Source organism: Dermacentor variabilis, chromosome 10, assembly GCF_050947875.1.
Source record: "Dermacentor variabilis isolate Ectoservices chromosome 10, ASM5094787v1, whole genome shotgun sequence".
Taxonomy (NCBI): domain Eukaryota; kingdom Metazoa; phylum Arthropoda; class Arachnida; order Ixodida; family Ixodidae; genus Dermacentor; species Dermacentor variabilis.
Genome location: NC_134577.1, coordinates 118,248,773 through 118,261,894, shown reverse-complemented (window position 1 = coordinate 118,261,894; position 13,122 = coordinate 118,248,773). Strand labels below are relative to the sequence as shown.

General features: G+C 43.7%; 1 protein-coding gene across 2 annotated transcripts in view; it reads right to left on the bottom strand.

Annotated features, from left to right (window-relative positions):
• Positions 1-11,360, bottom strand: part of yip2 (yippee interacting protein 2) — a 76,899-nt gene extending 65,539 nt beyond the window's left edge. The window contains exon 1 of one of the 2 annotated variants that reach the window (XM_075673331.1): positions 11,134-11,360. In XM_075673331.1, the coding sequence (XP_075529446.1) occupies positions 11,134-11,152 (19 nt within the window). In that variant the 5' untranslated portion in view covers positions 11,153-11,360. The remainder of the gene's footprint in view (positions 1-11,133) is intronic. The other variant, XM_075673330.1, reaches the window with a different exon arrangement.
• Positions 11,361-13,122: the final 1,762 nt, after the last annotated feature.

Here is a 13,122-nt window from a genome sequence, read left to right as displayed (position 1 = left end):
GTGCATTTCGTGACCGGGCGCAAGAGGTACTGATGATCGCAGCTCAATCTTGCATGAGGCAAGCAGGGAGGAAGCGTGGGGGCGGGGCGGCTTCAACTCTGTCAACAAGTGCGTACTTTGCATGCTCGTGCGCGCCGCATTTTGAAAATGACTTGCTCATACCTCTGTGCACGCTGTATGCTCGCTGCTCTTGCGTTGAAGTGGTAGACCGCACGAAGGTCAATTGGCTGGCTGCTACTGCCGCATTGCTCACACCAGCGTTTTGACAGCGAGTGTCTGCGCTCATCGAGTATGATGTGTTCATGTTTGCTCGTACACGCTGACACTATATGTTTGGTAATTCAGTTATTAAGCGAATGTTTTCAAGTTTATAAGGCCGATAAAACCACTATACTTATTTCGTATAGCTGTGCACTAATTTTCTATCACAACTGATGCTTCGTCTTGCGGGCGAAACTGCGACTTTTTTCTTTCGCTGACATGCGTAACATCAGCATGGTTATGGTTTGTACCATCTTTGGTGACTAGATGTGCAATTAAGCAAGAATGCGCTCTCAAGTATTACTTGCAAAAGTTTTTCTGCTTTGTAATTCCTGTTTGCCTTTCATTTTCCTATGAAGTAGTTGAGAGTTCGGAGGAATAGCGCCTAGCGAGGAGGACACATACTGAAGCAGGAATAAACAAACACTTGCCAAAATCAGGAAAAATATAAAATAAAGAAAAATGAAGGTTAACATTTCGAAGCCCCTATGGGCCCCTTGTTCCCGCCTGTAGAGGCCTCAAAACATCAACCTTTATCATTATTTTTCTCCGATTTTGGTGAGTGTTTGTTTATTAATGTGAAAGCATTATATGGCTCATGAGGCAGAACATACGCTATAGTTGTTGGCGTGACCACATGATGCTACAAAAGGCTTTGAACCCTTATCCTTTGGTGGGAGTCGAAGCCATGACCTTCGCTGTTAATTAAGGCTATGAACCCTGTGGTTGGAGTCGAACCCACGATCTTTGGTGTTAATTAAAGTGCAGTTAAATCAAGATGACTAAAAGAGCACAGGCATTGCATGGTGGTCGCAATACTTTTGCTTTCATCCCCTTAGGGATAACTAATACTGCTGTCAAACGGGCATGTTAAGTGCACTTATGGGAAGTGCACTTCGAGACCTTGAGTGACACGTTAGGTTATGCGGTGCTAAACGGGAAAACAGAGTGCGCTCGCACTAAAAAAAAAAATGGCGACAGACTAAAACCATGTTTTTTGAAGATATAGTTTAAAGGAAGCTTTTAAAAGGCGATTGCTTTAGTTTTATTATAAATAAAAACAATCGTAATCTATATTTACTCAACAAAAAAACGAAATTATTTTTATCATAAGAGTGTTGGAAGTCAAGGCCAGCCAAGAAGAATGCCTAGTCAATCCAGAACAAGATGGTGGTGTGCCCATAGAATTTGCATCGCTCTTGGGTGGTGTTGGCATTTTTGTTTGGGGCCATCATTTTTTAAAATGTGTTTATACGAAACAATATTGATTGAACATAGCAACCTTTCGGCAATGTTGTCCCCTTTTCACTGCTGCATTTGTATTAATTGTAATCACGATTAATGCCTTTTCGCACAATCAAAAGTTATGACAACGGCCGTCTTCATAATTTATAAAAAGAAATGTACGCAAGGCGGCGCCTTGAAGTTTCCTTCCGCGGTGCGAGTAACCAGCGAAGTGAACAAGAGATGGCAGCGCCAGCGCTTGCGTCGCGCTAGTGGATATTTCTGGCGCGCGCAATGCTATCGGTGATATTCGACCATTTCTCAGCCAGCTGAGTCGGGCTGAGTCACTTGCGTTTCACGAGATAGCGATAACGTTGCCTAGAACGTGCACGCATCACCACTGGTAGGTCGCGTATGTTGTCTCAAGGTAGAAAACAAGCGCGTTGGCGCCAACAAACGACAACTCATTCCATTTCCCGGGAACACGCATCTTACCTTAGGAAGCAGACGATGGAAGCGAGAAGCCTTTTCGATGGAATAATCATACGCTTTGAGCTAGCTGCTTTATATTTACAGCAGAGGAAAACTGTTTTTCTTTACTGAGAACCTTATGTTCAGCGCCTTCATTTCAGTTATTTAGGCAAAACGTCAAGTTGGCGTCACGTTACAAAAGCGAAATGGGGCCAACGGCGCCATTTTATTCGCGTCGCGTCTACGTCACGCATCGAAGAAAATGACGGAATGTCCAGAATAGCGCCCCATGTTAAAAAATAAAGAAAAGTTTGAATAGTAAGGGGTAGTGTTTATTTTATTAAAAAAGAAAACGGAAGGGAGGGCTTAGTAAAATGCGAATAAAATATTTTCGAAAGAAACAGTAAAACGCATTACAAATCGAGTCGAACATTCTCAAATACGAATAAGAATGAGATGCATACAGAATATTTTCGAATATGAGCTATTAACTGATAGCAAGCTAATTGGTTTGAGGCCCGAACTTTACCACAAGCGAGATTCTCTCGCAACAGCTGGTAAGTCAACCTCAACTGTCCTGACATACTCTCAGCCCGCGCAGTGTTGCGTTTCACTGTTTTAAAGTTTTTTTTTTTGCTTGGATGAGGGACACCTGCATCTCGGCGTCAGCCAACACTTTGCTTTTAGAGTGCAAGCTCCTTTAAAAAAAGCGGCGGCATGCTTCCTTTCCCGTTCATTTCTCAATGCGTAGGTATGTCGTCTTTTTGTTCTCCTTCGGCTGCGCATTCGCCACACGAACTATTTGAAGCATCCTCTTGGACAGTTGTACTGTCAGCGTCCATTTTTCGGACTCCTTAGGGGCCGCGAAAGCGTCCGAAAAAATGAATGCATGTCTTTTACAGCCCTTAATGGGCTCAAATCGCCACAGGCACACCCGAAAAACCTCTGAACCAGTACACGTATTAGGCATACCGGTGCTCGTAATGTGACGGGAGATGGCGGGTGCACGAGGAATACATGCGGTGTCCCGTGACAGTTGCCCCTTCCCATACTTGTGCTTCACAGTGTCACATTGCTGTAATGAGGCAAAGCTGGCTTTCGGGAACCGGCATTATGCAACGCGCCGAGCGTTCCGAACTTCGAAGCCAATCGCGATTACCACAAAGGCTGTGTCGGTGCCATTGCTGACAGCAGCGAATTCTTTTAGTGAAAAACACGGCACAGAACTGTGAGAAGCTTAATACCGAACCTCGAAGCAGCTAGGCCTAGCATTGCCGCGGTGGTGGCTACGGCTGCCAGCGGATCTGCGCGCGAGTGTGCCGGTTCGAGGTGGCGAGGTTGTAAAAATGGTGGCGGTTGTGGCTTTCATTAATGCCATTTCGGACCTGCGGTCACGGCAAAAAGTCCGGAAAGTCGGACGGCGAAGTGTTCTTGTCTCCGTAATTTCAGACGTTCTTATACATTGACCCTATGGGGTATGTATATATAGTGGTGCCACGAAGCCGTCCGTGCGGAAATTCGCTCGTTGACTGTTTTCTGGCAACTCCTACAGCCGACGACGCGGCGTCAAAGACCATTCGTTACGATTCCTCTCTGTTACTCGAGCCAGCATTAGTGCTACTTTCGTTCCCTTTCAATAAAATTGCAGCTAATTTTCCCTGATAGAAGCACAAATTCCCCGAGTTTTCCCTGAGTTTTTCCAGATTACTCAAAATCCCTGAGAATTCTCGGTTTTCCCGGTTGGTAGACACCCTGTTAAGATGTGCGTTGCAAACCGGAAATGCAGAATTGCAGAGTTCTATACAGACAGAGCACTTGAGAGATTGTGGAGGTGGCAAAGATGGCACATGTAACACAAGAATGCATTAGCATTTCATCATTATCGCTGTCAAACAAGCAATTGAGATATCTGGGGATTGAATGAAACAATATTAACTGAACCTACATGCTTGACGAAGTGGCTTACTTGACAAGGAAAAGAAAAATTTTAGTTTCTTCGTTTCCCTTGACCCGTCATTTCTTGTTCTTTTGGGTTTCCATACATTTATGTTTGAACATGTGAACCATAAAGTCAGCTGGAAGTTAGCGCTTGTCCATGCTGCATATCACCGGTGCTTTATTCAATTATGTGTACACAAAGTCAATGGAGCAGCAACTAGCCCAAACTTGTGTGTGGCTGAAAATATGATCCTCTTAATGTCTAGTCTGATTTTCCTTCCTGCTCTTTCTTTTCTTTTACACCGCTGTTGGTGTATGTTCTACATAGTGCAGGAACAAGAAACATCCTCTAATGTCCTCTGTTAAGTGTAAAGTATCATCTATTCCTTCTTCCTAAAATCTACTTTACCAAATGTGTCATAAATGTCTCATTTATTGCTCAACCACGTTACTTATCGTGTACAGGTCCCATATCTAAAGCCCCCGTTCCTTGCTGTTGCAAAAGTTGCTGGTTTACTGAGAATTACGGCAGAACAGTGCTACTTTTCCCCCATCCATCACCTGTATAGGAGACAAAACTTTCTTCAAGACATGTGCATCTGCCATAGTGGCTTAGTCGCTATGGTGATCTGCTGCCGAATCTGAGTTGGTGGGTTCGATTGCCAGCTGTGCTGGTCACATGTGGGCAGAATGCATAAATGCTCGTGTACCATGCTTTAGATGCATGTTAGAGAACTACAGGCAACCAACATTGATCACTTTTATTTCTGACCATGAGCGTACATGTGAATCTCAAAAAGAAACAATGACATAGTATTTGAACTAAATGTTAATTAGTATAGTAATTAGTTTGCAGAGCTATCCAAGATGAGCTTCACTGCAGCATGTCAAATATGTTGCCATAGGTTTTGTGCTTCCCACACTTCATTCAGCATTTTGAGTTATCAAACTCACTGCATCAAACATCATATGTTGGTCTTTGTGAAGTTTAACCCCACAATTTAACTTTCTTCCAGACATCTCCTGAAAGCTTCTAAATAAGGAAAGAATCTGCACTGAATTATTTTTTCATCACTTCAACTTCAACGATATTTCTATTTTCATTTGTATTTTTAAGAAACATTAGAGAGTTTTAGAATAGGGGCCCCAAAGAAATAGCGTCGAAGCCACTGCGCATGCGCAAGACGCAAACTGCGTTTGGGTTTTGCGTTGCGAACGCTATTTCACCGATTTAGCGGGAGCCCAAATAGCGGCCCCAAAAGCTTTGCGTCGGCAAACATGGCGGCACCCATCGAAGCGACGGCTCTAACCTAACACAAAACTGGGTTCGATTTGTGGTAACGCCTGAAGTTCGCAAGCTAGGAGAAGTGACTGGTTATTGCTTTCTCACAACTAGTGTGTGTTATGAAGATTGACTCATTAGACGCCGCTGATCTTGAATTCGATTGTGGATTTTATGGCTCGTAGGCCTAACACGGCTAAGCTTGGCTGGTGAAGGCTAGTAAAGTTGGTTTGCTCAAAACTAAGCGCAACTAATTGTTTGCTGCTTTCAGAATAACCTTTAAATTGTAATTAAACGCGAATACACGCAAGTCAAAATTATTATTCCCATCATAAAATGGTATATCTTATTTAATAATTCCTAATATCTTTTTTTTGACGCCGTAGTGGCGCTGTCCGCGCAAGATGCTATCCGCAAACGTAAAACCCTATTCTAAAACTCTTCACTCCTACGTGCCCCAACGCTAACACCCGAAAAGCTCTTTGGAGCCCCAAACTATTGCGGTCCCTATTCTAAAACTCTCTATTTTGATAACAATTGCACCCGTCAACTCTACATTTCCATTTTTTGACCCAAAGGTGTTGGAATAAATAATAAATAATGAAATTTTCTATTTGACTTAAGATTCAAAAACACTGGCTATGACTATAAAACATATTTCAGCACATAAAAGCAGAAAAGAAAACACAAGAAGAAAATTTTGCAAAGGGCCCCATCTTATTTTCTCCATGTGGGATGCTACCTCACAGTTTATTCGATAGGGCAGCTTGTAAATACACAAGGATGAACAAATACTAAGCTCAGTTGCTAGTTGTCTTTACAACGGGTACCTGAACCAGCCAGCGGGCCACGTGAATATGGGTCTTTTTTTCAACACCATGCAGACTCCAACCATCAAAGTTGCCTCTCATAGTTGGCTACAATTGAATATTGAAAGGATGAAATATCAGTTGCCATGCTGGCACAAAGAAAGCGGACAAGGACACAAACATGAACAGACACGAACAAAGCAGTGTTTTTTCATGTCTGTTGTGCGCTTTCTTTGTGCTGGCCATACCAAGCCACCTACTTCTTGCACAACAAGCATTGTTAGAATTAAGCTTCACATTACTGCACTGAAGGAATTCACCTGCCACAGTAGCCATGGTGTCCTTATAGACTGAGGTTGCGGGTTCGATTCCAAGCCCCATTGTTGCAGGTGCATTCCACCGGGGTTGAAATGCTTAAACGGCCATGTGTCATGCTTAAGGAGCACGTCAAGAACCCTCCAGGTGGTAGGAAAATAATTTGAAGCCCTCAAAATTTTGTGTCTCAAGTACTTGCCTTAGAGCATTAAAACTTTGAATTTAAACAAAAGTAATCTTTATGTAGAAACTTTTGAACGTTTGCACAGTGTTAGTAACTTTATATGTTCAAGAAATGTTCCCACAGTGCGACCCACATGACTCTGATATCATGTGCTCTGTAGGCCACACATAGGTGTTTCCCAAACTGCAATGCTCCCATAACAAGATCTTAAGGTAAAAAAAAAAAAAAAAACACGGACAATGATACTACTTGGAGCAAGAGCAATGAGTTTGATTCCTGAGCAAAATACCGACAATGACTGGCAGTGTTCAACACACCAAAGCAACAAATTAGGGTATCAGCGAACATAATGGAGCGTCACAGACTAATTTTAACTACCTGCAGTTCTTTAACCCTTCGACTGCTGTCCTTTTTTTGATTGCTACTCGGCCTCTACCGGGTTTTTCTTTCACATTTTAGTTCAGAGGATACTTCAGGCAACATAGAAGCTGGCTCTTTGCCGTAGCTCTCTCCCAATTCATAAAGAGTTAATAAATTCCATCGTCTGCCAAGGCATCTGGCGTAACTTTCTCTGAATTCATAATTCAAAAACAGTTAACAAATTCCATTGTCAATTAAGGCGTCTGTCGTCCCTCTCTTTTAATTCATTATTCATAAACAGCTCGTGAATTCCATCAACTGTCAAAGCTAGGACAGAACTGCCACAATGGCTTGCCATGGCTGCCCTGCTGCATCTCTGACCCTGCTTGGCTTCCTTTCCTTTTTAAAGTGATAGCATTTTGTCCTTTTCACAGAATTTTGCTTTTGTTCTTTTCTAATGCTCTAACCGCATTTGCAAGCCTCTTGTTGCATGAGAGACATTGAAGGGGCAACGGAATGTGAACAGGGTGTTGCAGATCAAGAACAAGCGAAAGGAGGAAAGTGTGGTGGAGGAAGTGAGAAGTGGTGAGAGGAATAAATCACGGCTGAGCTGATAGGGTGGTGTCTCATAAACAACTTGCAAAGTAAACAGTGGGGTGGGATGAAGAAAGAAGGCACCTTGTTCATGTGTATTTTGTGTTAGTCACATACAGTTGTTCTCAAGATTCCGTTTTAGTTGCGTGTCTGTTGCATGCTAATGCACTGCCTGCTTCCCAGATGTATCATGCGCTTGTACTTGCTTTGCCCTTGGGGTGGTTTATATATAAGGTCCTAAGGCAGTGTACTTAGCCCTGTTGACATACAAGACAAGAAAAGTTTGTGCAGAAACAGCTCGTCATTGTTGTGCAGCTAAGGCTGAACCTAAGAAGTGAGGAGAGGAACCTGACAACCTACGTGCAGAACAGAAAAAAGGTCTTCTATGATGCAGACTTGAACATTACCTTGATCATCAAGCAGCAATGAGGGAAGATGAGACCAACAAAATGCAGAAGCGGCAGAAAAGTGGCAGTGACATGATGAGGAAGAAGAGGCTGACACACCCATAGCCCAGCTGGTTAGGTGAGGCTCAGATCCAGGAGTTCCCAAGACATGCAGCCAGTCAATGCAAATTCAACTAAAGGGGGCCTCCAAAAAATTGCTGGAGTGGCCTGTCAAGGATGTTTGAAAGATGGCTGTGTTCCCTGTATAGTGTAATTCAATGTTCGATGATGCCAGCTGCTTTATCTTTTTTGCTTTCGTGTACATTTCCATGGAAGCCAAAGTCACCAGTTGGCACCAGCAAACATGAAAACGGAAGGGATGTACGCTTTATGCCCTATTTCCACCTGAAACTATGCTTTGATGGCGGAGCAAGTGAGAGCAATCAGGCACAGAGCGAATTGATCTGAAATGACCAGTGGAATGCGTGAACCTTTTCCAAGTTGACCAGTGAAATCTGGACTGGCTGCAGCGGAGAAAAAAATGCTGCTCCAGATCGACCAATGAAAAACACGTTTCATTTTACAAAGCTGAGCTCGAGCTATGTGGTGCATGCCTGATCGCATTTCTGGCACTTGAACATTCTGAAATGGGAATGTTTGAAGGGTGGCATCGTATGAAACATTTAGTCTAAGCATACATATTTTTATGGGTACTTCTAAAGTCTCTTGTATTTGTATGGGCTTCCCTTTGCCAGTTTTGCCCAGTCGAGGCAAGAAAAAAAATCCAAAGGCATTGCACTGCAGGTAAATTGAACACCTTGCGCATTCACTATGGCTAAATTTCCCTTGAGTAGGCTCAGTGTTGCTACAAACACTGAAGGCACTGCCATATTTGATCATATGTTCAATGCGCCACCATCAATTAGCAATGGGGAAAAATTTTTTTTTCTTTTTTCAAAATGCATGCAGCCAAAGAATAAATTGTGCACTTGCTTTCAGACTGTGCATAAATTATTTCTATGCAAAAACGCGATATGATCTGGCCATCCAGTAAACTGACATTTAATTACTGCATAACTATGAGGACCTATTAAAAATGCAAATAGTTTCATCCTACCATCTTGACTTTCTTACAACGGAATCTGCAGCACATACAGGTAAAATGTGTGAATTTGCCATGTTTATTCCATTTCATTTATTTATCCTAAGGGCATGTATGGAGGCATGACATACAGAAGGTGGGGCATAATGAAAATACAAGGCAATAAAACGTAACAAGGTAAGAGCAAATATGACAAAAGAGAACAAGCCAGGCAAACAACACTGCCTCCACAGCTGACAGGAACACGCTCTGCAGTGAATGGACAGCTTCAAGGGGGGTTTGGCAATGACATTTACTGATGTGCGCACATCTCATGCACTTGCATAGTATTGCCAGTCGTCAATCTACAACATGTTGTACTTCTACCTTTTGCTAGGGCCTAACAAGAGAAGCCTCCGTCTGGAGCCAATCCAGATAGCACGCCCTGTCGCCCACTGTTAATTAAACTGTCCATTTATGAGGCAGTGCTTTATATCTATTTTTGCATTGTCCTTTTGATTGTAACAGGTATAAAGCACTTGGGATAGACGTCAAACCTTGTCAGGCCCTTTGACTTTGAGCAGACAGCACTAACAAACAGGCACTGCACCATCCAGAAGGATCATAAGGAATACCTCTGTCAACTGCTGCCACATTACATATTCAACACTATGAGCAGAGAAAAGTGCAATGGGCTATATCCTCTGAAATGCGGTTGTATGAGCTTCAACTACAAAGGTTTTGCCTTGCCTTCACCCACAACCACAACTTAACAGATGGTACATGGCATTATTATTTCGACAACTTGGCAGTGGTTGTGCATAACCACAGATGGCACCAAGTGGGTTAGATGTGTTTACTGCTCCCAGAAAGATGTGCACATTTGCCAAATTTTGGGTGCAAGGTACAAAAGTGTCACATTTATTTCTGCCACATGCTCATGAGAACTAAGATACAACAAAGTGTGATTCACTGAAACTGTCTCCATGCAATAATGTGGCAACCGTAATGAGTGCCTACAAAAAAATGTTGCCTTGTTAGGTAGCCGTAAATTCTGTAATGATGTCTACAAGCCTCAATTCCTCAAACACACGGTAAACCATGAAACATAGTATCTTTCTAACGTGAGAAATCCAAGGCTCGCGCCTAATGGATCAACGCTGATGGCGTGCTGCCCAAAAATTCCAAAGTGTGACAAGAGTGGGCAACTGCGATCATTTAGCCTTGCACTGATGCACCGGTGAATTAGTCGGAGATACAGCCTCATCGTCTCGCCGAAAGTTTTGGAAGTCAACTCACTTCCTCACACTTTTTTACGACCCACGTGGGCGCTCAGCAGATAGCCGTGTGACAGGGTAGTGCAAACGAGCTGGCTTTGCGCTCGACACGTTTAGATAAGAACAGTGGTACGTAAAACAGGCCGTACAAACGTGCAAAGTTTTTGCTGCAAAAATTCTTACGACGCTCCATGAAGGTTCATATATCCTACCAGGAACAGTCGAGTGCGAGATATCACTTACGAACGAATATTGCATACACAAGAAAGCAGCATTCCGCTTTTTACTCTTCGATGAGGAAAACCGTGCGATGCAATGGAGACAGCCCTTTGCAAATAGTGCGACGTCCTTCGGCGTTCGCTGCTGCCTCTCAACCTATCTTATCGCTTCGCATCCGGGTCAATTCTACAGAGTCTGTACAAAGACAGGCTTGAACGGGAAGAAAGGGGCTAATCGAGGGGCCCTATATTTATTAATCATATCATAAGAAGACAACAAACAGACACCAAAACACACCAATCAGACAGACAAAACACAGGGGAAATTACTTGTACTTACTAACTGAATTAAAGAAATGTATAATTAATGGCAAAGAAAGTGGATGAAAAAATAACTTGCCGCAGGCGGGGCGGCAAGTTGCTTGCGCGTGCGAGCATCGCACGCGTCTGCGAATACGTGGGATCGTTCCCCGCCTGCGGCAAGTTGTTTTTTCATTCACTTTCATTGCCATTAATTTATTATTTCTTTAATTCAGTTAGTAAGTAGAAGTAATTTCCCCTATGTTTTCCTCGGTGACTGTTTGTTGGCTTCTTACAAAAAGATATGCGCGATAATTTAACATAACTGTGACGCGACATCACTACCACAGAGGGAAACTTGGCGATTTCTCAGCGGTGCAAGTTGACGTAGTAGGGGGTAGCCGTGCAGCGAAAAGGAAGCTTGAAAGTTTACCTCGTAGTAGCGATGTCATCTCGCTGCAGCAAGGTTTCGTCAAACAGCTAATGAGACGATAACATCTGATGTCTTCCCTATGAAAAAGCTGTGTTTGCCTTGAAGCACCGCCGTCGCTGCTGCACAATGCAATCGGTGGGTTGGGTCGCCGACTCTGCGCCCCGCGAACTTGTTGCAACTTCGAGCATGAGAGGAAACGAAAGTAAGCTGTTCGCTACGACCACTAGACAAATAGCAACGCTCCGAGATAAACGTATGGGGCTGAATCTATAAGTGGATAGATGTTATAAGAGTCACTCTTGGAATGGGGCGGTGGGTAGCGCCACCAAGCCCTTGCTATTATACTGCTTAATGTCCTACCCACGACGTGGTCCTACCTACGTTAAAAAAAAAAAAAAAACACGATGAACTTTTACAACCAAATTTTCTAATCCATATTGCGAACTGCGCTTTTGTACGTCTCTGTTTTTTTTTTGTCGTTTCCCTACTTTTCTTCCACCAGTCCTCCAATCGCCTCTTCCTAATCCATATTGCTGACATGTTTGGTTTACTACTGCTCCCGCTGAACCCAAGGGCTTCAAGGAGGCCAGTGGTGCCTAAATCGACCGCTGGGTAGACGTGTTCAGATTCTAACAAAACATGCTCCGTCGTTTCCCTAGCTTTACCACAGCAAACACATGCTTCTTCTTCCTTCTTATATCTCACTTTATAGGTGCGTGTTCTAAGGCATCCCGATTTCGCTTCAAAAAGTAATGAGCTTCCTTTTGAGTTATCATAAATGGTTTCTTTCCTGATTTCGTTTTTTCCTCTTAAGTAGTTACTCATGGCAGGGTACTCATGCTGCCATACACTTCCTCATCAATGACCATTTCTCTCAACTTATCATGAATTCCTTCTGTCATCAGACAGTATACTCAATGGTCGATTGCCCGTTTCCCACTTCCCACGTGACCTGTCCTTCACATTTCGGCCCTGTATTCACGATCACGAGGTTATGCTGCTCACAAAGGTCTAGCATTGACTTCCCGGTATTGTCGGTATGGCCATCTAAATCCTGTATGTGGGCATTCATGTCACCTAATAGGACAATATCAGCACCATTCCCGAAAACCTTAATATCCGCGCTTATGCATCCCACTAACTGTTTATTCTTCTCTGTGCAATTTTTTCCGGTCCACAAATACGTAACGCCCAGCCAAGTTGCTTTCCCACTCATTGTACCTGATAACCAGAGATGCTCTTGACAATGTGAATTTACTCTTTTCCATTGTGCTCCCTGATGGATGAGCATTCCGACTCCCCCTCCCTTTGTTTCCGACTTAGTTCTGTTGCACCCTTCCCAAACATAATTCTCAATCACTTGCGGCTCTTCCGAGTCTCTAAGGTGCGTTTCTGTAACCGCATACACCCCTTTTCGTTCTCTACTTAACTGCTCCTCAATCTCTGCCCATTTTTCCTTGCTCCTGCTGCCATGCATGTTTACGTAGCCTATTGCATGGCTAGCTCTGTTTCTTCTTTTCCTCCTTTGTCTCTTATTGACAGCGGTGCTATTCCGAGGTTCCCCTAGAGGACCTTCTCCATTACTACCTACACTGGCTTCCTGATCATCCGTGCCCCCCCCCCCCCCAAAAAAAAAAAGGAAAAGAAAAAGAAGCAACCACATGACCAGCAAGTCGCCTGCCCACTTCTCGTCCAAGCCTGTGACTGAAATGGGTCCTGTCTCATTGGAAAGCACCACACCTTCTCACTCCCTGTTTACTTCGACTACCTCAAAGCCTTTCTCTCGGCTCATTTTCCATATCGCCTCATTAGCAGCCACTACGGCTCTTTGTACGTGACTGTCCCGTACAGGCACCTCCGGCACCGTGCACACCACGATCTGCACTTGAGGGGATAGCTCGCGCAAGTCGTCCACCCCCTTCGCCAAGCGCTGGACTAGTCCTGTCCCTTTCCTGTTTAGGACGTCATTTAGCCCACCTTCTACTATGA